Source organism: Pongo pygmaeus, chromosome 20, assembly GCF_028885625.2.
Source record: "Pongo pygmaeus isolate AG05252 chromosome 20, NHGRI_mPonPyg2-v2.0_pri, whole genome shotgun sequence".
Lineage (NCBI taxonomy): Eukaryota > Metazoa > Chordata > Mammalia > Primates > Hominidae > Pongo > Pongo pygmaeus.
Window position 1 is genome coordinate 4,343,095 of NC_072393.2, and position 27,245 is coordinate 4,370,339.

Below are 27,245 nucleotides of genomic sequence, written 5' to 3' on the forward strand. Positions count from 1 at the left end.
CTGTCCCTGAGGGAGGAAAGGCTGACAGCCGCAGTGGTACTGAGCAACTCAGAGCACACACAGCCACGGGGAGGGTCACGCTCACCAGCCCTGCTCTTCCCAGCCACACCCCACCTGAAGTTCTAAGCTTCCCTTCAGGGAACCCCATGTGGGAAAAGTGTCAGCTAACTCCACCCACCCAGTCAGGGACGGCAGGGGGCCCGGGCCAGGCCTTCCTGCTGGGAAGCAGGATTTGGCTGTGCCTGAAGCAGAGGCTGCCCCTGTGCCGCACCTTTGATGAGCTTTACAGGGGCTCCCGACAACCCGGAGTCAGGTCCTAGGGCCTGCAGGACGCAGGACTGGAGTGACAGCCTCCGTTCTCAACAGGCCGGGTGTCCACACCAGCTGGGGCAGTGCCGGGGGTGAGGGAGGGACCAATGCAAGGTCAGGGGCACGAGCACAGGCCCCGGGCACCTCCCCCAGGTGCAGACCTGCATCCCCAAATCAGCTGTGGGGCCGGGGCACACATGCCTTCCACTTGCAGGGCAGAGTCCCTGTGTCTCCTGGGGCTGCTGTACCACAAACCTGGTGGCTTAAAGCAACAGTCACCATCTCACAGCTTGGGGGTCAGAGTGCACACATGCCTCGCCAGGCTAACATCAAGCTGTGGGCAGGACCAGGCCCTCCTGGAGACTTTCCCAGTGCTCAGAGGTGCTGCATCCCTCAGCTCGGGGTCCCTTCCTCCACCTTCACAGCCATGCACAGCCTCTTCCAGTCTCTCTCTGATTCACCCTCCTGCCACCTCTTGTGAGGACACTGGGTCCCGGACCACCCAGGATCATCTCCCAGCTCGAGATCTTTCATCATACCCGCCAAGCCCCTCTTGCCAGGTGAAGCTGCGCATCTGCAGATTCCAAGAATAGGATGTGGCCGTCTCAGGACACCCTGTCCCTCTGGCCACAGGGAAGCCAGGCCTGTGACAGCACTCACCTCCCCTGCAGGGACTGGGCCTTTGTGGGCACAGCACAGCCTCCCCTAGTGCACGGGACTTCCTCCCCAGGCGGGTGGCTCATCGGGCACTTGTGGCCAGGCGCTGGCCTCAGAACAGGTATCCACGTGGTCCCGCCTTGACAGGGAGCCACGCCCAGCCCCCACACCGTCCGCTCTGCAGCAGGTGAGCCTGCCCTGTGTCCCACGGTTTCAACGGAGCACCAAGAAACTATATTCAAACACCTTGTTTATTTGGGCTTATGATTTACTAACTGCAAGTCTATGTGTGGGAAGGCCAGCGTCCCCTCCTGCCATCATCACCCACATCCACAGAGCAGCCCTAGCGCCAGGTGCAGCCACTGCCACCCACGGCACACGGGAACGGGACCCATGCTGCAGGCCTGCTCTCCTGCCCAGGGAGATACCACGTGTGTCTGCCCGGCAGCTTCGTGACACAGTTACCAAGCAGCTAGGGGGGCTTAGACTTGGTGGCCCCAGGCCTCTCCCTCGGGGGCTTGGGTGCATCTCCACAGCCCCCAAGGGATGGGGGCTCTGCCACGGGGCCCAGTTCCACAGCTCCATGGCTGGCGCCCCTCCCGTGCCCATGGGGCAGAGCCAAGTATTTCCAGAGGTGGCTTGGAGGCCCTGGGGTGGCGGGGAGAGGAACAGGGAGAGCATGAGACCGACCCACAGGGCTGAGGCCAACCCTGCTTTTATTTCACGAGAGCTTCTCGATGGCTGACAGGAGCTCGGGTTTCAGGATGGAGTCCGGCTCGGCCCCCGCGGCCTTGATGTCCTCCAGCACAGCCATGTCCCACGAGAAGGTCAGGAGGGCAGAGGGCACCTGCGGTAGGGGGAGGCCGTCACTCTGTCTCCATGTGGCAGCGCAGTGGAAGGACAGAGCCGAGCAGTCGGCCCTTGCTGCGGCAGGGAACTTAGCAGGCAACCTGGGCTCGGGGATGCCCCGGCCTGGAAGCCATCTCAGCTGGTGGAGGCTGTGGCTTGCACCCAGGCCTCCTGCCCTCTCCCTCCGGGACTCCAGGACCTAAGCCTAAACCTACTGCGCTAGCTAACGCGCGTCACCGCTCCCATTTGACGGGGAAACTGAGGCGTGGAGTAGTTATGAACTCGCTCAAGGCCCTGCTGCCAATAAGTGGGAAAGCGGGATTCAAACCCAGGGACCTGCCCAGGCTCCCTGCTCTTGGAGGGGGTGGGGGGGGGTCTGTGCTGGTCCCAGGAGAACCTGCAGAGGCATTGGGTCAGCAGTGCTCCTGCGGGCCAATACTCACCAGCCCGCACTCGTTCAAGGCCAGGTTCTCGTCCTCGGACAGCTTCTGCCCTCCCGAGGCCAGCAGCTCAAAAGGCAGCCAGTCGCTCTGCAGGGCCTCCCGGACGAACCCGTACACCGCCCCCAGCCGCTCCCGGGCGTAGAAGGTCCCTGGGGAGTGGGGGAGTCAGAGCGGGTGGGGCCCAGGGCCCCCTACCAACCCGAGCCGCCCTCCCCGGGCATCACCGGTGCCCACCCTGCAGGAGGCAGCCATCGGGGAGGCGCACGCGCAGCAATGTGTAGGTGTACTTGCGCAGCCCCCGCTGCTCCTCCTTCTCCCGCATGGCCTTGGTCCGAAGCACACTCAGCCGCTCCACCGCGTCGGACCTGCACACGCAGGCCGGGTCACGAGGGCTGGCCGGGGTTCTCCCACCCCGCCCCACCCGACTCTGCTCCGCGGACGTCAGGCCCACCTGAGCCTCTGCTCCCGCTTGATCTCCTCTGCTGTGAGGTTGAAGAAGTCCCCGGGCAGTTCGAACTGCGAGGCCAGGGGCGAGGGCTGGAAGACACGGCGCTGCCGGTCCAGCTTGGCGCGCACGGGCTCCGCAGCCAGCAGCTGTTCCTTGTGCCTCTCCAGGCTCTGGGGCTGGGCCAAGGTGGTCTCGCTCAGCACGTAGAACTCCTCAGGGTCCTCTACAGCGCGGCAGGACATGGGTGTCATTGTGCAATGGAGAGACCCCCAAGCCGGGCCCTCCTGTCCCAAGGCCCCTCGTCCCCATTCCCTACTCAGCCAGGCCCTGTCCGCTTACCCTGATCCTGGATGGGAAGCAACACCTTCTGGAACCCAATGGCCTCAAAAAACTCGTGGGTCCCTTCCAGGCAGTTAATGCGCTCCTGGAGGTGGAGATGGTGGTCACTGGGGGCCCCTGGCTTCCTCCATGGCCTGGCCACGCCCCACCCAGTCCAGGGGCCTGGCTCTCAATACTGGGAGCAGCTGTCGACCCCTGGATGGGGCCCAGCCCTGGGGGTGCCTCAGTGCTGGATGCAAACCTGCTTTTCTACAGTGGGAGCTGTGGAGTCTCCAACAGCTCTGCACAGAGGAAAAAGTCACAACCAGGCACGAAGAGTGAGGCTGAGGAGCCAGATACTGCTGGGGCCTGATGCGAGGCTAACGCCGGCCAGGGCCCCAGTCCCTGCCATTTCCCCCAGAAGAACCAGACATCTGGTTTGCATGAAAAGCCTGCCCAGAGTCGACATGTTCCCAAACAAGCCCAGCTGAAGAGGAAAAGGATGCAGGTGAGGAGAGGCAGAATTTGTTGGTTTGGGGTGACTGGTGCATAGAAGTCTTGCTCTCTATCTTGTCCTGCTACCTTCTACTGGCTGAACCCTTCACTGCTTGTGGCTCAACTCTCGCTAGCTCCTCCAGGGAGCCCACTGCCTGGTGTAGGCCACCACCAGCTCCTGCAGGCCGGCTGCCCCCACCCCCAGCCTGGGCCCCAGGGGCCAGAAGGCACGCCCACCTGAAACACCTTGTTCTGCAGCTTGATCTTCCGGTACTTCTCCTCCTCGGGGTGCAGGTGGATGTTGTCCAGGTACCTGGGGTAGGTGGAGAAGGTGAGTGGGGCACAGCCCAGGCTGCCCGCCCGGCCTCTCTGTACCTCCTGCCCCAGGTAACAGCAGCTCAGCCACACTTGGCCTCTAGTCAGAGGAAAGAAGCGGCCCAGTGATCCGAGGGCAGCAGACCATCTCCGGGTGGAAGGCACACCTTGGACACCCCACGGAGCCCACCCCTGGTGCCAGGAGGAGCCCCACGGAACCCCTCACCGTCCCAGCAGCCCTGGAAGGGCACAGTTAATCACAGTGGTGGGGGAGCCACAGTGCCGAAAGAGTGGAGAGCCAGAACCGAAGGGCCGCAGCACCAGCAGGGGCCTCCTGCGGGGTGCTCCCTCGGGGCTGGCGGGCAGCGTGGACTTCCAGGCCTGTCCCCAATCCTGAGACTCGGGGAGTGGGGTGGGACCCTGCCTCCTCCACATGCTCCCCGAGTGATCCCCAAGGAAACCAGGGTGGGGAACCCCTGATTCCTTAAACACCTTCAGTTTGCACATGGGTAAACTGAGGCCCAAAGAGGCCCAGCCCTTTGGCTGAGGCCTCTGGGTGGAGCTGCCTCACTCTTGGCCTGTGCTCCTTCCTGACCCACCTCAGCAGGTAATGAGGGGGCCAGAGGGGGTGACAGCCCCAGTGGGAGGGGTGCTGGGATGAGCTGGAGGGGCCAGGCAGGGCAAAGGGGCCACACGCTCACTTGGCAATGGTGTCCACACCCAGCTTCACCCGGTCCTGGTCTTTGTTGAACGTGTAGATCTTCATGATGGAGGCGGCCACTGGGTCGGTGGAGAAGTACTGGGAGGAGGGAAGCAGGGAAAGCCGCTCACTGAGAGCCGGGGCCACACGGCCCTCCGCTGCCCAGGTAACAGGGACAGGAAGAGGAAGGCAGAGCAGCGGCTTGGAGCAGCCCCAGCTGTGCACTCATCACAAAAGGAAAAGAGAGACCCTCGAAGACCCTAGCCCTGCCCACACCCCAGGGCAGAGGCGACGCAGCCAAGACCGAGCAGAACTCAAGTCTCCCCTTCGGCCTTCTCAAGGCTAGATCCATGGGACTTGGAGGCCACTGTGACGCGACAGAACTTTGCCTCACGCTCTGGCTTTAGAACTCAACCTCAGTGCTGAGATCCACCAAGGCCACCGCCACTTACAGAACCTCCCACCACCATGGACGCCCCATCCCTCCTGATCTCGCAGCCCCATGATGGACGTTCTGGAACCACTCCCGGGCCTCATGTTTACAAAGAGACCGAGAGGCCCCTCGTCCAGGGTCACAGAGATGGCAGGTGGCAGAGAGGACACAAATGAGTCTGCAGCCCTCAATGTCTGAAACTCAATGGCTGGAAGACGGATACCCCCAGCCCCTGCCCCTCCCTGAGGTCCCGCCTATGTTACCCGGGGAGGGGAGAAGTCACAGCTGGAATTCTGGGGGTTTCCCAGAGCCAGCCCTGCTGACTGCGAACAGCGTCCCAGCATGGAGAGGCTGAGAACAGGTACCCTAAGACCTGGAAAAGATTGGGGCACAAATCTACACTCGGCACACCCACCACACACGGCCACACCCAGAGAGCCATCCATGGCCTGGGAAGCAGGGCTGCCACCCGCACCTCCCTGGGCTGCCCAGATGAGGGCGGGTGAACAAGAGGGCAGCCCAGGGCCACGTGTCAGGATTCGGGCCACCTGCCCAGGCAGCCCAGAGCTCCACCCACCACTCCCCACCCTCAACTGCACAGCAGGGTCCCTCAGCAGCCCCCTGCATCACACAGACCAATGACCCACACACTGAGCCGGGGCTCATGCCAACTGAAAATTGGGACCCGGCCCAGTCTGCCGGTTTAGTTGCTGAGGTGATGTGGGGAGCGGGGCAGAGCACGCGGATGCAGAGAGGCAGAGCTGCCAGATGGGCATGTCCCCAGGACAACAGCTTCCTCGGGATCAGAGCGCCCAGGACAGCACACCAGCCAAGGGAAGGGTGTCAGCTCCAAAAGCGGGCCTCAGGCGTTTTGGGCGACTGGCCGCCAGGCTTAGGTCAGGAGCTGGGTACATGCACAGACAAGGGACGAAGGAACGGCGACCAGGAAGGAGTCCAAATCCACACAGGAATGTACTTTGTAAGAAAGGTGGGATTTCACAGCTGTAAGCAAAAGACAGGTGCTCTCGACAGGTGGGGCTGAGAAGAAAACTGAGCCAAGATCTAAAAAAAAAAATTACATCAGCTCCACCCCACCATGTTACATAATAACATGCTCCAGCTGGATCAAAGCTTCAACCATGGAAACAAGCAAGCAGTCAAGGAGAAGCCAGAAGAAAAGCACTGGAGGCCGGGCGCGGTGGCTCATGCCTGGAATCCCAGCACTTTGGGAGGCCGAGGCAGTCGGATCACGAGGTTAGGAGATCGAGACCATCCTGGCCAACATGGTGAAACCTCATCTCTAAAATATAAAAGTTAGCCGGGCGTGGTGGCGGGCGCCTGTAGTCCCAGCTACTCAGGAGGCTGAGGCAGGTGAATCGCTTGAACCCGGGAAGCAGAGGTTGCAGTGAGCCGAGATTGCGCCACTGCACTCCAGCCTGGTGACAAAGCAAGACCCTGTCTCAAAAAAAAAAAAAAAGGACTAGAGAGGCCACAAAAGAATTCTCTCAGCGTGGAAATGAGGAAGGCGTTTCTAAGAATGGCCCCAAACCCAAAAGCCATGAAATACGACTAACACATTTAATTATACAGAGATCAAAAAATCCTACACAGCAAAGTGACCATAAGCAGAGCCAACATATAAGCAACTAGAGGGAAATATGTGCAACTCGTATCATAGGCAAAAGCCTAAATTGCCTAATATGTAAAGAGTGCCGCTGGGCGCGGTGGCTCCCGCCTGTAATCCCAGCACTTTGGGAGGCCGAGGCGGGTGGATCACGAGGTCAGGAGATCGAGACCATCCTGGCTAACACGGTGAAACCCCGTCTCTGCTAAAAATACAAAGAATTAGCCAGGCGTGGTGGTGGAAGCCTGTAGTCCCAGCTACTCGGGAGGCTGAGGCAGGAGAATGGCATGAACCCAGGAGGCGGAGCTTGCAGTGAGCAGAGACTGCGCGCCACTGCACTCCAGCCTGGGCGACAGCGAGACTGTCTCAAAAAAAAAAAAAAAAAAAAAGAGTGCCTACAAATCACTAAGAAAAAGACAAACTATCTACTAAATAATGTAGAAAGGACGCATTCTCATATGAAAGATGGCCAACCCAAAATAAGGAAAGTGCAAATTAACTCTATCCTGAGATGTTATTTTCACTTGTCAACAGGCGTAAAGACCAATGTTTGGTGATTTACAGTATGGTGAGAGAATGGGGACACGGGTGCTTTTGCACACACTGTTGGAGTGGGTGTGAATCTGGAGAGTCTATGGAACTGTTACTATATATATATATATATATATATATATATATATTTTTTTTTTTTTTTTTTTAGATGAAGTTTCGATCTTGTCACCCAGTGCCCAGGCTGGAGCTCAATGGCATGATCTCGGCTCACTGCAACCTCCGCCTCCCGGGTTCAAGCGATTCTCCTGCCTCAGCCTCCTGAGTAGCTGGGATTACAGGCACCTGTCACCACACCTGGCTGATTTTTGTATATTTAGTAGATACAGGGTTTCACTATGTTGACCAGGCTGGTCTTGAACTTCTGACCTCAGGTGATCCACCTGCCTCGGCCTCCCAAAGTGCTGGGATTACAGGCAAGAGCCACCGCGCCCAGCCACTGTTACTATTTTCTGAGAAAGGGTCTCACTTGTCACCCAGGCTGGTGTGCAGTGGCATGATCATGGCTCACTGCAGCCTCTACCTCCCAGGCTGAAGCAATCCTCCCACCGCAGCCTTCTGAGTAGCAGGGACTACAAGTGCACATCACCATGCCCAGCTAATTTTTTTGTTTGTTTTTGGTAGAGACAGGGTTTTGCCATGTTGCCCAGACTAAAGCCGAAGTTTCTGAGAACCTATTGATGGTGTTAAGTGAGGACTTGCTGTATTGGAAAAAAAAAAAATGCTGGAGAAGTTCTTTCTTTCTTTTTTTTTTTTTTTTTTTTTGAGATGGAGTTTTGCTCTCGTTGCCCAGGTTGGAGTGCAATGGCGCTATCTCGGCTCACCACAACCTCCGCCTCCCGGATTCAAGCAATTCTTTTGCCTCAGCCTCCCAAGTAGCTGGGATTACAGGCATGTGCCACCACGCCCGGCTAATTTTGTAGGAAGTTCTTTCTGTACTGAAGCAAACAATACATAACCTTTTATGAAAAACAAAACCAGGCCACGCGTGGTGGCTCACGCCTGTAATCCCAGCACTTTGGGAGGCTGAGGCGGGTGGATCACTTGAGGCAAAAGTTCGAGACCAGCCTGGCCAACATGATGAAACCCCATCTCTACTAAAAATACAAAAATTAACCAGACATGGTGGCAGGCGCCTGTAATCCCAGCTACTTGGGAGGCTGAGGCACGACAATTGTTTGAATCCAGGAGGCGGAGATTGTAGTGAGCTGAGAATGCGCCATTGCACTCCAGCCTGGGTGTCAGAGTGAGACTCCATCTCAAAAAAAAAAAAAAAACCTAGTTGGGAGAGAGGAGATATGGACGCATACACAATGGTGTGCCTGGATTTGGGGTATCAGAGGAGGGGCTTCACTACTAGCAGTGGCCTCTGGGGACTCTGGGAGGGATCTGTACCACCTGGGCTTCCGATGGAGGGTGGCTCAGGCACAGGAAGCTACAGGTTGGGGCAGGAGCACACAGGGTGCCACTCACCGAGAGAATGGCCTCCTTGATGCGGGCGTCCCGCTGGTCCTTCCTCAGGGTGGCCCCAGTGAGCGGACAGGTGAAGTACACGCCAGGCACGGCCAGGTGGGCGGAACCTTCCTCTCTCGGCTCAGATACCTGGGGCGGTAAAAGCGTCCAAGTCTGGACTGTGGACAGAGGCCACCCTGACCCTCGCCAAGCACCACAGTCCTGAGTGTGGCCCGTAGAACCAGACATCTCCAGCCCCCATGCTGTCCCTTCCACTTGGTGGCCATGGGAGACACCCTGGCCAAGTGACTGGATCCCTGAGTCTGTTCCCTAGTATGTCAAATGTCTCTGTGGGGTCTGCTCAGAACTAAACGAGGTAAGGAACGGAAAGCACGGAGCAGCTTCTGACACGCAGGAAGCACCCAGCAGATGGCAGCTGGGCTCCTGCTGGTCCTGTCCCCAAGCTGGTGAGGAAGGAGCTCTGTGTGGGCGTCTGCGGGCACAGCGCCCTGGACAAGGCATGACTTCTGGGCCTCCATTTCTAGGCCATCTCTAAGGTCCCTGCGTGCTAAAATTCACTGAATCCTCGAGGGTCAAGCTGCTTAGAACTCCTTTCAGCGGAGCTCTCAAGGCCCACCTCCTAGAGGAAGGCCTCCCTGATTCCACCTGTCTCCACAGAGCCTCTTGACCTCCAAGGCAGGCAGGACTAGGCAGTGCTAGGGGACAGGCTCTGAAACCACAAACTGGCTCTGGTCCTGCCTTTGCTGGTCCTGGGGTGTAGGAGAGAGGACAGCTGGTTTCACCTCTCAACCCCGGTTCTCTTTTTGAAGTGGAAACTGTAACTGCATCTACCCTTAAGGGGTTAAGGGGAGGGAGCGATGGGCTCATGTACCTGAGGCCCACTTCTCCAGGCCTGAGCCGGCATCCTCAGCTGCCGAGCCCTGAAGGTCCCGGACAACACCGTGTTCCACCACAACCTGCCTCCACCTTGCAAGGCAAGGTTTCCCAACAGCCCTTGAGCCCCAAGGGCAGAGGCTACATCTCCCCCGTGACACAGTCAAGCTGTCCCCACCCCTTGGCATGGGACAGTGCCACCAGTGGCTGTTCTTACCACGTTGGTCCCTGGGGCCTCGGGACTCCCGCTGACGGTGGCTTCGGCTTGAAGTTCCTTTCTCACTGGAAGGCGGCCCAAGAAGGAGAGGCAGAGACGGGATGGTGAGCACGCCTCTGTCCTGGCCTGAGCCCCCTCATTCCTGGGGTGGGCCTGTGGGCCACGCACACCGCCCCAGCCTGCTCCTGCTGGAGGTCAGGCTGGAGGTCCCCTGCAGGACTTGCTGTGCAGCCACCCCTCAGCCTGAGCAAGCACCCCACTGCCTGGGCAGCCCCTGTTTCTGCTCCAAGTCTCTGCTCCCACCCCCTCCCCAGGAAGCTGCCCTTCCCCCAGCACCTGCCCTTGATGAGCCGCTCCCCAGGGTGACCCTCACACCCGCACGGTTGCTCATGTGACTTCTGCATCCAGGGCCAGGCAACAGGGCCAGGAACCTCAAACAGCCCCAACCTGGGCCCGAGGAGGGCCATATCTCACCCTGGTTTCGGATGGTGTCCTGCGACGTGGGGCCCCAGGCCCGGGACTGCTTCTGCTCCAGCCGGGCTAGGGCGGCAGCGGCCGCCATCTGTGCCTCATTGGTGGGTCCCTGGCGGGGCGGCCTGGGGGCTGGCTGGTTGGGCTTCTCTTTGTGGGCCTTTTCCCTGGGAACAGACCGAGGGAGAGAGTGTGTGTCCTCCCGAGGTGGCCGGCAAAGCTGATGTGCAGTCACACAGAGGAGCTTCTGCCCCTCCCCAGCTCCTGCCACCAGCACCATCAGCCAGACGTGTCCCTCCCTATGTGGGCCAGGACACCTGGTTCCCAGGGGCCACCTGCAGCCACCAGATGGTTCTACTGCAGGCGGAAGAGCCCCTGGAGGAAGGAGATGCTGGTTCCACTCAGCTCTGCACCATCGGGCAAGTCCTGCCCCCACTGGCCCTCAGCGTCCTCATCTGTAAAATGGGATGACAGCACCCCTCCTGAGGTGAAGGCACCTTGACATCCTCAGTGCTTTTTTTCTTTTTGAGATAGGGTCTTGCTCTTTCACCGAGGCTGGAGTACAGTGGCACGATCATGGCTTACTGCAATCCTGAGCTCCCAGGCTCAAGGAATCCTCCCGCCTCAGCCTCCCAAGTAGCTGGGACTTAGAGGCAAGCATCATCATGCCTGGCTAATTTTTCTATCGAGACAGGGTCTCGCTATGTAGCTCAGGCTGGTCTTGAACTCTTGGCCTCAAATGATCCTCCCACCGTGGCCTTCCAAACTGCTGGGATTACAGGCATGAGCCACAGCACCCAGCCTGCATCCTCAGGAACTGAGGAGACTCAAGGGGTGTCACATCCTCCCTCCCTCCCTGCTGTAAGAGTCTCCACCTTCAGGTCACAGCTTCGTTTGCTGAGCACCTACTGTGTGCCGGGGACCCTGCTGGGAGCTGGTCAGCTTGGTTGGTTTACTCCTCCTAAAAAGCTGCCAAGGAGGCCTCACCATCCCCTGTTCCCAAACCCAAGAGGGACAGGAAGTCCGGGCAATGTGCCCCATGCCATGCCACCCTTGTGGCGGGACCCTGGGGTCAGCGGACAGCAGAACCAGACTCGCCCTGGCCACTCCATGCCAGGCCTAGGGCTGTGCAAGTACGAAGAGCTCATGGACTCGTGGCTCCACCCTGTTGAGCCCTACACCAAGGAGAGTTCCATAACCCACTTGGCACAGTGACCTGGCAGAGAAGCCTTGCGGAGAAGCCCTTTCTCCCAACCTGCTCAGACGCGTCTGTCTCACCCGTCTCCTCTCAGGCCCCTCCCGTGAACTTACGGGCTGCGTCACTTTCTGTGCCGTAGGTCTATTAAAACCTTCCGGGAGGCTAGGCTCTCAGTTCAAGCCCTATACTCCTCTGGCTCTGCTTAGATACCCGGGCAGCCCTCCCTCCTCGTCCCACCCCTGCCTATCTAGTCCTCCCACAGCTGAGCATCTTGGGTGGAAGAGGAGATGACTCATGAAGACCCACCCTGGCCTCATCCAATATCTAGGTCTTTCCAACAAAATGGCATTTCCCAGGGCACCTCACCCCAACCACTCATGGACCCTGCCCCCCTGGGCAGCCACAGGGACCCTTCCGGAACCTCAGCCAGGGAGCGTCAGCATCACTCCACTGCACAACGCCCTCCCACTGCAAAATCCTAAAGCTTCCCTTGGCCAGAGAGCCCTTCCCGGCCAGGCCCACTGCCCTCCCATGGCCTGTCTCCCCTGGGCTCCCCGCAGTTCTTCCCACACCCCAGCTGCTCCCCACTGCAGGCCCCTGCACTGTCTGCACCTTCTGCCCAGAATGTTCTCCAGGGGGGTGGCAGGAGGACAGGGGGTCTGGAAAGGGCTAGAGCTGTGGCAGGGAGAGAAGGAGGGGCAGATTTCCCCGCAGCTGAGTCTCACTGTGTCCTGGGAGAGGCCTTCCCAAACCCCCTGATGGCCCCTGCCCGCCCTCCTTCGAGGCCCTGGGCACTCACCCCAGCACTCATCGCCTCAGCGCTCAGCCGAGGTCTGTTGGTTTATCTGTCCATCAGCTCCCCCTAGAAGGTGAGCCCTGGGACAGCAGAGGCCTTCTCCTGTCCACCACTGCAGCCTAAAACAGGACTTGGCGCCCACCCACCCCACACACCCTGGATATCCAGTTTCGCTCCAGAAGGGACCTCCGCACCCCTTCCTTTCCCAACCTTCCCCTCTCCGCCCAGGCTCTGGGCTGACCCAGCCATCACCCCGATACCCTGCATCCTTCCTATCGTGCCCAGTCCCAGTGGCCCCAGCACCCCCTACCCACTATTGGTTGAATCAATGAAGGGCTCCCCCGATGTGCCCACTTCTCACCCTGACCCCTCTCCCTCCCTCAGCCTTTGCTCTCCTGCTCTCCCCCAGGAACCCTGACGTCCTCACTATGCCCCTACCTCCATCACCACCCCACTGCCCCGTGATTCCTGACCCCCAATTCCTGCCACCTCCCTGCCTCTCCTCCCACCACCTCCCAGGCCCCACTCCTTCACAATCCCTTCCATTATTGCTTACACATCCGTGCCCCGGCTGCCTGACTGACTTCCTTCCTCGGTCCCTCTCCATCAGTCCCCACCACCCCCTGGCCAGCCAGCTCCCTGCAGCGGCCCCAGCTCTCCAGTTTCCATTTTCTCAACCCAACAGCCCTCAGCCTTGCACCTTCCCTAGCTCCACTTCTTCCCCGGCCCTCCACCTGCCCTGCCAGCTGGCTCAGCCCTGCTCAGGCCCTTCTCTCCAAGTCCTCCCTAGACAATCCGGAAGCCTGCCCGGCACCTATCTCCTTTCCCCTCCTCTCCCACTTCCATAATCCACTTGGCACAGTGACGTGGCAGAGAAGCCCTTTCTCCCAACCTGCTAAGACGCGTCGGTCTCGCCCGTCTTCTCCTCTCAGGCCCCTCCCGGGTCAGAGTCCATGTGTCAGAATCCCTCACCTCCACTCTCCTCACACACCTTCCTCAGCCCCTCCTCTCAATTCGCCAGGACATCCCAGGTCACTGACGACGCTGCCCACCCCGGCCTCCCTGGCCTTCCAGACTCTTTCTAGTCTCCCATCAGCCTCCCACGTGCTTCAGATACCAAATTCAGAACCCCTCCTCCCATGGATGCCTGAAAACAACTCTCCCCCACCCCAAGCCACAGCTGTGCGTCCTCCTCCAAGCCCAGCTCCCATCCATGGTCACCTAGATTCCCCCAAATCATCCCGGCCTCTTCGGGACCAGCCGGGTCCCCAGACCTCTCCCTCACCACCCGGCTCAGGACTCATCATCCCGTTTTCCCCCCAAGGTCGCTCCACTGACGCCCAACTGCCTGCAGCCCCCCTCGCCCTAATCCCCCGCCACTGCCTCGGACCCTCCTGCGGCCCCGCCCCCGAGACCTCCCGCCCCGCCCCCGAGACCTCCCCTCCCACCCCGCCCCCTGCGCTAGTTCCCCTCCCCTCGCCTCTCCCGCCCCGCCCCCGGGTCATGCCCGCCCCCTCCTGCCCCGCCCCCAGATCGCTCTCCCATCCCCCTGACGCCCACCCTCGGCCCGACTTTCCCCGCCCCCGGGGCCTCGCCCCCTCCCCTGACCCTCGGCTGCCGCTCCCAGCCCCTCATCCTCTCCGATCTCCCGAGCCGCCCAAGGCCCAGACCTGTCTCCCCGGCCGTCCCCGCCCCGCAGGGCCTCAAGCCCCTGCGTTCCTCACGCACCCCACGGACTCTTTGAGCTTCTGACCGGGTCCCGCGCTCTTGAACTTGATGTCGGCCTTGAACTCCTGAAAGAATTTCTTCATGGTGGCGGCTGGCCCGGCGGCGGGGGGCCGCGGGGGCGGGGGGCACGGGGCCCAGTCAGGGAGGGGGCCGCCCGAGACCAGCCACCGGAAAAAAAATACCGCGCCGCCGGAAGTCCCGCCTTCCCCAGGCCGGCCACGTGACAATCGGCTGGCAGTGCCTCTCTAGCACTCGGTGTCTCGCTGGCCAAGGGCGGCCGCTCTGTACGCTGGAGCCGCGTCTCTGTGGTTCTTCCGGACTCCGTTGCCAAGGCGACGAGTGCGCCTCTGGATTGGAGACAGTGCATTCCGTGGCGCTCCCCAAACGGTGACAAACGGTGATAGGACAGGGACAGACCAACTGAACCTCGCAGAGAAAGCACTGGGCCCTATCCCTTTCGCTGCTCAACCTAAACTAGGCGCGGTGGCTCACGCCTGCAATCACATCACTTTCGGAGGCTCACGCGGAAGGATTGCTTGATCCCAGAAGCTGGAGACCAGCCTGGCAACATGGCAAAACCTCGTCTCTATAAAAAAATAAAATAAAATAAAATAAATTAGCCGAGGGTGGTGGCGCGCGCCTCTCAGCCACTTGGGAGGCGGAGGCGGGAGGATCGTGTGAACCCAGGAGGTCGAGGCTGCAGTGAGCTGTGATCAAGACACTGCATTCCAGCCTGGGCGACAGAGAGAGACCCTGTCTCAAGCAAAACAAACAAAAATCCAACCTTCTCTGTCTCCCCAGAGCTTACGTGATAAAATCCCAATTCAATGTGGGGTATTGGAGGCCCACACGATCTAGCCTGTTTTGATCCCTGAAGCCCCCCCCACCACCACCACCACGTACCCTAGGTAGGAGCTGTTTAAGAGGATGCACCTGGGCCGGGCGCGGTGGCTCATGCCTGTAATCCCAGCACTTCGGGAGGCCGAAGCGGGCGGATCACGAGGTCAGGAGATCGAGACCATCCTGGCTAACACGTGATACCCCGTCTCTACTAAAAATACAAAAAATTAGCCAGGCGTGGTGGCGGGCGCCTGTAGTCCCAGCTACTCGGGAGGCTGAGGCAGGAGAATGGCGTGAACTCGGGAGGCAGAGCTTGCAGTGAGCCGAGATCTGACCACTGCACTCCAGCCTGGGCGATGGAGCGAGACTCCGTCTCAAAAAAAAAAAAAAAAGAGGATGCACCCAATTGGGACCTGGAGATTGGGGATCCACTTTGGTGGACACCAGTTAATAGTGGCGTACTTTGGTCTGTGCAATCCGCAAAGAAGATAGATACACAAAGTGACAGTTAAAACAAGCCACAAAAAATGAGAGTTGGGGGTCAGACATGGTGGCTCACGCCTATAATCCCAGCACTTTGGGAGGCCGAGGCCGGCGGATCACTTGCGATCAGGAGATTGAGACCAGCCTGGCCAACATGGTGAAAGCCTGTCTCTATGGGCACCTGTAGTCCCAGCTACTCAGGAGGCTGAGGCAGGAGAATGGCATGAACCCGGGAGGTGGAGGTTGCAGTGAGCCAAGATCTCACCATTGCACTTCAGCCTGGGCAACAGAGGGAGACTCTGCCTCAAAAAAAAAAAAAAAAAAAGGAGTTGGAATGAGATACACAGAGACTGATGGAGGAGAAGCCTCCAGGTGAGGAAACAGCCCACCCCAAGACTGAAATTGAAATATCATGGGTTGGACGGGTGGCTCAGGTCTGCAGTCCCAACATTTTGGGAGGCCAATGTGGGAGGATTGCTTTAGCCCAGGAGTTTGAGGCTGCAGTGAGCTAGGATCACGCCACTGCACTCCAGCCTGGGCAACAGAGCCAGACTCTGTCTTATTTAAAAAAGAAAAAAAGGCCGGGCGTGGTGACTCACGCCTGTAATCCCAGCCCTTTGGAAGGCCGAGGAGGGTGGATCACGAGGTCAGGAGATTGAGACCATCCTGGCTAATACGGTGAAACCCTGTCTCTACTGAAAACACACACACACACACAAAATTAGCCGGGCTTGGTGGTGGGCGCCTGTAGTCCCAGCTACTTGGGAGGCTGAGGCAGGAGAATGGCGTGAACCCAGGAGGCAGAGCTTGCAGTGAACCGAGATCGTGCCACTGTGCTCCAGTCAGGGCAACAGAGCGAGACTCCGTCTCAAAAAAAAAAAAAAAAAAAAAGGAAAAAAATTGGGCTGAGTGCGGTGGCTCACACCTGTAATCCCAGCACTATGGGAGGCCAAGGCGGGTGGATCACTTGAGGTCAGAAGTTCAAGACCGACTCGGCCAACATAGCAAAACCCCATCTCTATTAAAAATACAAAAATCAGCCGGGTGTGGTGGTGTGTGACAATAATCCCAGCTACTTGAGAGGCTGAGGCAGCAGAATCACTTGAACGCAGGAAACAGAGGTTGCAGTGAGCTGAGACTGCACCACTGCACTCCAGCCTGGGTGACAGAGCAAGACTCTGTCTCAAAAATAAATAAATAAAGTAAAAAAATAAATAAATAAAAGAAGAATACGGTGTAACCCAAACTTCAATCTTTCTGATCTCCAGTCCCCTATCTATGAAATGGGGATAAGAATAACACTCCCTATAGATTGTAGGGGTGATCATGTGATTAGAAAGTTCTCAGTATGCCGGGCACAGTGGCTCATGCCTGTAATCCCAGCTAGTCAGGAGGCTAAGGCAGGAGAATCACTTGAACTTGGGAAGCAGAGGTTGCAGTGAGCCCAGACTGCGCCACTGCAATCCAGCTTGGCAACAGAGCAAGACTCCGTCTCAAAAAGAAAAGAAAAGAAAATTACAGCTCATTGTTGTGAATAAGGAATTGTATACCCTATAAATCAAATAAAGGTACAACACTGGGCCAAAGTCACACAGCTAGAAAGTGGCAGAGACCCATCCCACTTCTCCAGGAATAAAATCCTATGGGGTTCCTCAGCCTGGTCTAAGGAGGTCCTAACATTAATAGGCCCTAATAAATTTCTATTTCAGGTTCTAAGTATTCTGAGGGTTTCAGAAACCCCGTTTCTTGTTATCGCCCACCTTTCCACCTCTGCCTCAGTTACCTGGAAGTATTTCCAGCTCACCGCTGGGCCTTTGCCTAGGCATTCTCCTTTACTAGAAGGGACTTCTCTTCCTTTGCCTAACTCAATCCTCTTCCACCATGACGCTCTCCTGGACTATCTTCCTCATGTCAGATGAGGTTATGAGATTAAATAATTTAACATTTCTGCCAGGAGTGGTCAGTGGCTCACACCAGTAATTCCAGCACTTTGGGAGGACAACATTTATTTTTCTTTTCTTTTCTTTTTTTTTTTTTTTTGAGACGGAGTCTCGCTCTGTCGCCCAGGCTGGAGTGCAGTGGTGCAATCTTGGCTCACTGCAAGCTCCACCTCCTGGGTTCATGCCATTCTCCTGCCTCAGCCTCCCGACTAGCTGGGACTACAGGCGCCCGCCACCACACCCGGCTAATTTTTTGTATTTTTAGTAGAGACAGGGTTTCACCGTGTTAGCCAAGATGGTCTTGATCTCCTGACCCTGTGATCCGCCCGCCTCGGCCTCCCAAAGTGCTGGGATTACAGGCATGAGCCACCGTGCCCAGCTTTCTTTTTTTTTTTTTTTTTGACAGGGTCTTACTCTCCTCCCCATGCTGGAGTGCAGTGGCACAATCATGGCTCACTGCAGCCTAGAACTTCTGGACTCAAGCAGTCCTCCCCACTCAGCTTCCCAAGAAGCTGGGACTGCAGGCATGTGCCACCACACCCAGCTAATTTTTTTTTTTTTTTTTGAGACGGAATTTCGCTCTTGTTGCTCAGGCTGGAGTGCGATGGTGCGATCTCGGCTCACCACAACCTCCATCTCCCGGATTCTCCTGCCTCAGCCTCCCGAGTAGCTGAGATTACAGGCACCCGCCACCATGCCTGGCTACTTTTTTGTATTTTTAGTAGACACGGGGTTTCTCCATGTTGGTCAGGCTGGTCTTGAACTCCTGACCTCAGGTGATCCGCCTGTTTCAGCCTCCCAAAGTGCCGGGATTACGGGTGTGAGCCACTACACCTGGCCTCCAGGTAATTTTTTAAAACTTGTTCAGTTTTGCGCAGCGGCTCACGTCTGTAATCCCAGAACATAGGTTGGGCCAAGGGAGGAGGATTGCTTGAGCCCTGATGTTCAAGACCAGGATGGGTAACATAGTGAGACTTTGTTTCTACTAAAAAATAAAAATAACGGGCCAGGCACAATGGCTCACACCTGTAATCCCAGTACTTTGGGAGTCTGAGGCGGGTGGATCACAAGGTCAGGAGTTCAAGACCAGCCTGGCCAACATGATGAAACCTTGTCTCTACTAAAAATAAAATACAAAAATTAGCTGGGGGTGGTGGCAGCACCTGTAATCCCAGCTACTCAGGAGGCTGAGGCAGAGAATCGCTTGAACCCGGGAGGCAGAGGTCGCAGTGAGCCAAGATCGCACCACTGCACTCCGGCCTGGGCAACAGAGCAAGACTCTATCTCAAAAAATAGAATAATAATAAATAAAATAAAAATAACACCCTGGGCAACATGGCTAAGCCTTGTCTCTTCCAAAAAAAAAAAAAAAAAAAAAAATCAGTGCTGGTTGTGCGTCCCTTTAATCCAAACTACTTGGGAGGCTGAGGCATGAGAATTGCTTGATCCTGGGAGGCAGAGGTTGCAGTGAGCCAAGATCACGCCACTGCACTCTGGTTTGTGAGACTGTCTCAAGGAACAAACAAACAAACCAAAAATTAGTGAGGCATGATGGCACGCACCTGCAAGCTTCACCTACTTGGGAGGCTGAGGCAGGAGGAGATCCAGACCATCATGGCTAACATGGTGAAACCCCGTCTCTACTAAAAATACAAAAAATTAGCCAGGCGTGGTGGTGGGCGCCTGTAGTCCCAGCTACTCCGGAGGCTGAGGCAGGAGAATGGCGTGAACCCGGGAGGTGGTGCTTGCAGTGAGTGTAGATCGCACCACTCCACTCCAGCTTGGGCGACAGAACGAGACTCCGTCTCAAAACGAAAAACAAAAAACAAACACACACCAAAAAAACCATTAAAAGATAAATTCGGCCGGGCATGGTGGCTCACGCCTGTAATCCCAGCACTTTGGGAGGCCAAGGTGGGCGGATCACGAGGTCAGGAGATTGAGACCATCCTGGCTAACACGGTGAAACCCCATCTCTACTAAAAATACAAAAAATTAGCCGGGTGTGGTGGCGGGCGCCTGTAGTCCCAGCTACTCAGGAGGCTGAGGCAGGAGAATGGCGTGAACGTGGGAGGCAGAGCTTGCAGTGAGCCGAGATCCTGCCACTGCACTCCAGCCTGGGCGACTGAGTGAGACTCTGTCTCAAAAAAAAAAAAAAAAAAAAAAAAAGATAAACTCAAAGTAAACAAATAACAAATAACTGTTTTAATTTTAAAAATGAAATTTGTATTATACTGATGGGGTCTCGCTAGGTTGCCCAGGCTGGTATAGATCTCCTGGTCTCAAGTGATCCCCCTCAACCTCCCAAATCACCAGGATTAGTGGTGTGAGCCACCTCGCCCAGCCTTTGATTGTAAAGCTGTTGGAACGTTAAATTCTTCTTCTTATTATTATTTTTGAGACGGAGTTTTTGCTCTTGTTGCCCAGGCTGGAGTGCAATGGTGTGATCTCAGCTCATTGCAACCTCTGCTTCCTGGGTTCAAGCGATTCCCCTGCCTCAGCCTCCTGAGTAGCTGGGATCACAGGCACACGCCACCACGCCCGGCTAATTTTTGTATTTTTACTAGAGACAGAGTCTCACCATGTTGGCCAGGCTGGTCTTGAACTCCTGACCTTGTGATCCACCCACCTTGGTCTCCCAAAGTGCTGGGATTACAGGTGTGAGCCACCGTGCCTGGCCAAAAAATGTTTTATACAGATGTGGTCTTCCTATGTTGCCCATGCTGGAGCACCACTACAGTGGCCATTCACAGGTACAATCATGGATCACTGCAGCCCAGAACTCCCAGGCTCAAGTCATCCTCCCACCTCAGCCTCCCAAGTAGCCGGGACTACAGGCATGAGTCACTGCACCTAGCTTAACCATTGCAACCTCCGCCTCCTGGGTTCAAGTGATTCTCTTCCCTCAGCCTCCCGAGTAGCTAGGATTACAGGCACGTGCCACCATGCCCAGCTAATATTTGTATTTTTAGCAGAGACAGGGTTTTACCATCTTGGCCAGGCTGGTCTAGAACTCCTGACCTCCTGATCCACCTGCCTCAGCCTCCCAAAGTGCTGGGATTGCAGGTGTGAGCCACCGGGCCCTGCAATTTTTTTTTTTTTTTTTAGAAAGAGTCTTGCTCTGTCGCCCAGGCTGGAGTGCAGTGGTGCAATCTTGGCTCACTGCACACTCCAACTCCCGGGTTCACACCATTCTCCTGCCTCAGCCTCCCGGGTAGCTGGGACTACAGGCGCCCGCCACCCCGTCCAGCTAATTTTTTTTGTATTTTTAGTAGAGATGGGGTTTCACTGTGTTAGCCAGGATGGTCTCGATCTCCCGACCTCGTGATCTGCCTGCCTCGGCCTCCCAAAGCGCTGGGATTACAGGCATGAGCCACCATGCCCGGCCATTAACCACTTTTAAGTGTACAGTTCGGTGGCCTCAAATACATTCGCATTGTTGTGCAACCATTACAGCAATCATTACATTTCACTTAGTGAAACGTAAATTCTCCCTACTTAAGTAATAACTACCCACAACCCCTGGTAACCTCTAGTCTACTTTTCGTCTCTATGAATTTGACAACCCTAGGGACCTCTTATGAGTGGACACGTAGAAGACAGTACTTGTCTTTTTACGTCTGGCTGATTTCATTGAGGATATCGTCTTAAGGTTTGTCTACGTTGCAGCCTGTGTAACAAATAGTTTTTAAACAATACTGTAGGCCGGGCGCAGTGGTTCATGCCTGTAATCCCAGCAATTTGGGAAGCCGAGGCTGGTGGATCACTTGAGGTCAGCAATTCGAGACCACGCTGGCCAAGATGATGAAACCCCGTCTCTACTAAAAATACAAAACTTAGCCAGGTGTGGTGGCACACACCTGTAATCCCAGCCACTCGGGAGGCTGAGGCAGGAGAATCCCTTGAACCCAGAAGGTTGAGATTGCAGTGAGCTGAGATTGTGCCACAGCACTCCAGCCTGGGTGACAGAGACTCCGTCTCAAAAAAAAAAAGATATTGCACCAGCCTTGGCAACATGGTGAAATCCCATCTCTCTAAAAAAAAAAAAAAAAAAAAATTAGCCTGCCATGGTGGCACACACGTTTAGTCCCAGCTACTTGGGGGACTGAGGCAGGAAGATTCCTTGAGCTCAGGAGGTCAAGTCTGTAGTGAGCCAAGATTACACCACTGCACTCCAGTCTGGGTGACATAGTGAGACTATGTTTCTCAAAAAAAAAAAAAAAAAAAAAAATTGCATGGGGCCGGGCAAGGTGGTTCATACCTGTAATCCCAGTACTTTGGGAGGTCGAGGCAGGAGGGCTGCTTGAGCTCAGGAGTTTGAAACCAGTCTGGGTAACAAAGTGGGATCCCAGCTTTATAAGAAATTAAAAATTAACCAGGTATGCTGGCACATATCTGTAGTCCGAGCTACTCAGGAGGCTGAGGCAGGAGGATCACTTGAGCCTGAAGGGTAAAGGCTGTAGTGAGCCGAGATCATGTCACTGCACTCCAGCCTGGTCAAGAGAGCAAGATCCTACCTCAAAAAAAAAAAAAAAAATTGCTGGCCGGGTGTGGTGGCTCATGCCTGTAATCCAGCACTTTGGGAGGCCGAGGCAGGTGGATCACGAGGACAGGAGATCGAGACCATCCTGAGAGGCCAACATGGTGAAACCCCATCTCTACTAAAACACAAAAAATTAGGTGTGCTTGGTGGCACACACTGTAGTCCCAGCTACTCGGGAGGCTGAAGCAGGGGAATCGCTTGAACCCAGGAGTGGAGGTTGCAATGAGCCAAAATCGCGCCACTGCACTCCAGCCTGGTAACAGAGCAAGACTCTGTCTCAAAAAAATAAATAAGCCGGGTGTGGTGGCTCACGCCTGTAATCCCAGCACTTTGGAAGGCCGAGGTGGGCAGATCACGAGGTCAGGAGTTCGAGACCATCCTGGCGAACACGGTGAAACCCCAGCTCTACTAAAAATACAAAAAAAAAAAAAAAAAAAATTAGCCAGGCGTGGTGGCGGGTGCCTGTAGTCCCAGCTACTTGGGAGGCTGAGGCAGGAGAATGGTGTGAACCTGGGAGGCGGAGCTTGCACTGAGCCGAGATTGCACCACTGCACTCCAGCCTGGGCGACAGTACGAGACTCTGTCTCAAAAAAAATAAATAACATAAATAAATAAATAAATAAATAAATAAAATAATAAATAAATAAAAATGCATGGGAGATATTTATACTAAGAAATCATTCAGCCAGATGTTGTGGCTCATGCCTATAATCCCAGTACTTTGGGAGACTGAAATGTGAGGATCTCTTGAACTCAGATGTTCTAGATCACCTTGGGCAACATAGTGAGATGCTGTCTCTAAAACAAACAAAATCATGTGATGTGTATATGCTCTTCAGATGTAACTTGACACCCTGAATTTTAACTGGAAATTCTAACTATAGCCCTTGTCAATGTAGCAGGCTAAAGGATCTTTTTAAAAAAAAAATGGCTTTGGCCGGGCGCGGTGGCTCACAACTGTAATCCCAGCACTTTGGGAGGCTGAGGCGGGCGGATCAGAAGGTCAGGAGATTGAGACCATTCTGGCTAACATGGTGAAACCCCATCTCTACTAAAAAATACAAAAAAATTAGCCAGGCGTGGTGGCGGACGCCTGTAGTCCCAGCTGCTGGGGAGGCTGAGGCAGGAGAATAGCGTGAACATGGGAGGCGGAGCTTGCAGTGAGCAGAGATGGCGCCACTGCACTCCAGCCTGGGCGACAGAGCGAGACTCCGTCTCAAAAAAAAAAAAAAGGCTTTATTTATTTTTTGAGATGGAGTCTCTGTTGCCCAGGCTGGAGTGCAGTGGCATGATCTCAGCTCACTGCAACTTCCGCCTCCCAGGTTCAAGTGATTCTCCTGCCTCAGCCTCCCGAGTAGCTGGGATTACAGGCGTGCGCCACCATGCCCAGCTAATTTTTTTGTATTTTTAGTAGAGATGGGGTTTCACCATGTTGGTCAGGCTGGTCTTGAACTCCTGACCTCGTGATCTGCTGGCCTTGGCCTCCCAAAGTATTGGGATTACAGGTGTGAGCCACCATGTCCCGTCTGTTTATATATATACATATATATAAAATATATATGTATATATATATTTTTTTTGAGACAGAGTCTCTCTGTTGCCCAGACTGGAGTGCAGTGGCACCATCTCGGCTCACTGCAACCTGCACCTCCTGGGTTCAAGCAATTTTCCTGCCTCAGCCTCCTGAGTAGCTGGGATTATAGGCACCTGCCACCACGCCTGGCTAATTTTGGTATTTTTAGTAGAGACGGGGTTTCACCATCTTGGCCAGGCTGGTTTTGAACTCCTGACCTCGTGATCCACCTGCCTCAGCCTTCCAAAGTGCTGAGATTACAGGCGTGATTTATTTTTAATACGGACAGTCTTGCTATGTTGGCCAAGGTGGTCTCAAACTCCTGGCCTCAAGCAATCCTCCCGCCTCAAGTGCTAGGATTACAGGTGTCAGCTACCATGGTCACCCAGCTTTATTGATATATAACTTACATACCATCAATTTCACCTCTTTCAGTATATAATTCGGTGAAGTTTATCACGTATTTACAGAATTGTACAACCATCATCACAATCTAAATTTAGAAAGCTTGCATCATCCTAAAAAGACACCTCAGGCCAGGCTTGGTGGCTCACACTGGTGGATCACGCTTGTGGCTCACTTTGGGAGGCTGAGGCAGGCGGATCACCTGAGGTCAGGAGTTCGAGACCAGCCTGCCCAAAATGGTGGCATGCACCATCACTCCAGGCTAATTTTTTGTATTTTTAGTAGAGACAGGATTTTACCATGTTGGCCAGGCTAGCTTCAAGCTCCTAACCTCAGGTGATCTGCCTGCCTTGGCCTCCAAAAATGCTGGGATTACAGGCATCAGTGACTGCGCCTGGTCAGCCTTCTTAAAGGCCATATCTCCAATATGGTTCCATGGGAGGTCTGTGCTTCCACATACGCATTTGGGAGGATGGTACAAAATTCAGTCCCTAGCAGCTAGGAATGGAATTGCTGGGTCATATGGTAAGTCTATGTATTTTCTTTTTGTTCTTGTTTTGAGACAGAGTCTTGCTCTATTGCCCAGACTGGAGTGCATTAGCACAATCTCGGCTTACTGCAACCTCTCCCTCTCGGGTTCAAGCAATCCTCCTGCCTCAGCTTCCCCAGTAGTTGGGATTGCAGGCATGCGCCATCAAACCTGGCAAATTTTTTGGTAATTTTAGTAGAGACAAAGTTTCACCATGTTGGCTAGGCTGGTCTCAAACTCTTTTTTTTTTTTTTTGAGACAGAGTCTTGCTCTGTCGCCCAGGCTGGAGTGCAATGGCGCAATCTCGGCTCACTGCAAGCTCTGCCTCCCGGGTTCACACCATTCTCCTGCCTCAGCCTCCTGAGTAGCTGGGACTACAGGTGCCCGCCACCAAGCCCAGCTAATTTTTTGTATTTTTAGTAGACATGGGGCTTCACTGTGTTAGCCAGGATGGTCTCGATCTCCTGACATCGTGATCCACCCGCCTCGGCCTCCCAAAGTTCTGGGATTACAGGCGCGAGCCACCGCACCCTGCCACTCTTTTTTTTTTTTTTTTTTTTGAGACAGAGTCTTGCTCTGTTCCCAGGCTAGAGTGCAGTGGCGCGATCTTGGCTCACTGCAAGCTCCGCCTCCCAGGTTCAGGCCATTCTCCTTCCTCAGCCTTCCGAGTAGATGGGACTACAGCCCGCCACCACGCCCGGCTAATTTTTTTTGTATTTTTACTAGAGACGGGGTTTCACTGTGTTCGCCAGGATGGTCTTGATCTCCTGACCTCGTGATCCGCCTGCCTCGGCCTCCCAAAGTACTGGGATTACAGGCGTGAGCCACCGCGCCCGGTCCGTCTCAAACTCTTGACCTCAAGGGATCTGCCTGCCTCAGCCTCCCAAAGTGCTGGGATTACACGTATAAGCCGCGGCACCTGGCCTATGTTTAATTTTTATTTTATTTATTTATTCTTTTGAGACGAAGTCTAACTCTGTTGCCCAAGCTGCAGGGCAGTGGCGCAATCTCGGCTCACTGCAACCACCCCCTCCGGGTTCAAGTGATTCTCCCTGCCTCAGTCTCCTGAGTAGCTGGGACTACAGGCACACGCCATCATGCCCAGCTAATTTTTGTTTTTTAGTAGAGATGGGGTTTCACTATGTTGGCCGCCCTGGTCTCAAACTCCTGACTTCGTGATCTGCCCACCTCAGCCTCCCAAAGTGCTGGGATTACAGGCGTGAGCCAGCGCGCCCAGCCTGTTGTATTTTTTTGAAACAGGGTCTAGCTCTGTTGCCCAGGATGGAGTGCAGTGGTGCCATCTCAGCTCACTGCAACCATTGCCCCCCTGGGCTCAATCTATCCTCATGCCTCAGCCTCCCAAGTAGCTCAGAGTAGAAGTGTGCGGATCATGCCCAGCTAATTTTTATATTTTTTGTAGAGATGGGGTTTAACCATGTTGCTCAGGCTGGTCTCGAACTCCTGGGCTCAAGCGAATTTTCCACCTCAGTCGTGCTGGGATTACTGGTGTGAGATGCCACACCAGGCCTTACGTTTAAGTTTTAAAGAAATGGTCTTTGTTGATCCATATTTCACATGCATAGGGATGTTTTTTGAGACTAAAGTACTCTCTTTGTATCCTCTGATCAGATCCCCCCAATAGTTTCCCAAGAAGTTAAAATAAAACCCAAACTTCTCATTTATGTTTGTAATGTATTGTGATAGGTCCTCTATGGACCCCTTCAGCCCTCCAACTTTATCTGTTTCCCTCTACTCACACACAGTCATCCCAGGATCAGACAGGTTTTTTGTTGTTGCTATTGTTGTTCTTGTTTTTGCTTGTTTGCTTTTTCTTTTCATTTCTTTTCTTTTTTTTTTTTTTGAATCAAAGTCTCACTCTGTCACCCAGGCTGGAGTGCAGTGGCATGATCTTGGCTCACTGCAACCTCCGCTTCCCTGGTTCAAGCAATTCTCGTGCCTCAGCCTCCCGAGTAGCTGGAATTACAGGCGCCTGCCACCACGCCTGGCTAATTTTTTGCATTTTTAGTAGAGATGGGGTTTCACCATGTTGGCCAGGGTGGTCTCGAACTCCTCACCTCAAGTGATCCACCCGCCTCAGCCTCTCAAAGTGTTGGGATTACAGGCATGGGCCACCGCGCCCGGTCTCGTTTGTTTTTTGCAACAGAGTCTGGCTCTGTCACCCAGGTTGTAGTGTAATGGTGTGATCTCGGCTCACTGCAACCTCCGCCTCCCAGGTTCAAGTGATTATCCTGCCTCAGCCTCCCAAGTAGCTAGGAGTATAGGCGCCCACCACCACGCCCAGCTAATTTTTGTATTTTTTCTAGAGATGGGATTTCACCATGTTGGCCAGGCTGGTCTCGTACTCCTGACCTTAAGTGAGGATCAGACGCTTGTTTTTGCTCTTCCCTCTGCTCTTCATGCCCTCCCAGGGCTCGCCTCACTATCGTGTCCAACTTCTATTCATTCTCCCAGTGTCTGGTTAAACTCACTTCATCCAGTAACCCTCTGTGATCTCCCCAGGAGAGAAGAAGTCGTCTCCATTATTCAGCTTTTTTTCCTCAAGCACCCTGGTTCTTTTTAGTTCTTACCATGGATCCTAATTACAAAAAACAAAACAAAACAAAGCACCACAACATCAACAAATTTTAAAAGTTAACATTTCTTGGCCCTGTTATACTTGATTCCTGGAAGGTAAAGTTATAGCTTCTTTTTTTTTTTCCGCTCTGTCGCCCAGGCTGGAGTGCAGTGGCGCGATCTCGGCTTACTGGAACCCCCACCTCCTGGGTTCAAGTGATTCTCCTGCCTCGGCCTCCTGAGTAGCTGGTATAGGTGCGCGCCACCACGCCCGGCTAATTTTTGTATTTTTAGTAGAGATGGGGTTTCACCATGTTGGCCAGGCTGGTCTCAAACTCCTGACCTCGTGATCCGCCCGCTTCGTCCTCTCAAAGTGCTGGGGTTACACGCGTGAGCCACCGCGTCCGGCCGAGTTATAGCTTCTAATACTTCCTGTATTTCCTGTTGCCGGGCTCAGTCTAG

The 27,245-nt window shown here is 54.9% G+C and overlaps 1 protein-coding gene across 3 annotated transcripts; it reads right to left on the reverse strand.

Annotated features, from left to right (window-relative positions):
* Positions 1 to 1,199: 1,199 nt before the first annotated feature.
* On the reverse strand, positions 1,200 to 14,477 carry UBXN6 (UBX domain protein 6). Of its 3 annotated transcripts, none has more exons than XM_054466122.2 (11): positions 13,897 to 14,477; positions 10,178 to 10,341; positions 9,704 to 9,768; positions 8,614 to 8,742; positions 4,536 to 4,633; positions 3,757 to 3,832; positions 3,046 to 3,130; positions 2,710 to 2,929; positions 2,493 to 2,623; positions 2,259 to 2,407; positions 1,200 to 1,813 (listed from the first exon to the last, which is right to left on the reverse strand). In XM_054466122.2, exons 1-11 carry the CDS (start codon positions 13,977 to 13,979, stop codon positions 1,688 to 1,690), a joined length of 1,326 nt encoding a protein of 441 aa, XP_054322097.2. In that variant the 5' UTR covers positions 13,980 to 14,477; the 3' UTR covers positions 1,200 to 1,687. The 3 variants fall into 3 exon arrangements, with proteins under 3 accessions (XP_054322097.2, XP_054322099.2, XP_054322100.2); XM_054466124.2 differs by lacking the exon at positions 13,897 to 14,477 and adding an exon at positions 13,061 to 13,475; XM_054466125.2 differs by lacking the exon at positions 13,897 to 14,477 and adding an exon at positions 12,172 to 13,030.
* Positions 14,478 to 27,245: the final 12,768 nt, after the last annotated feature.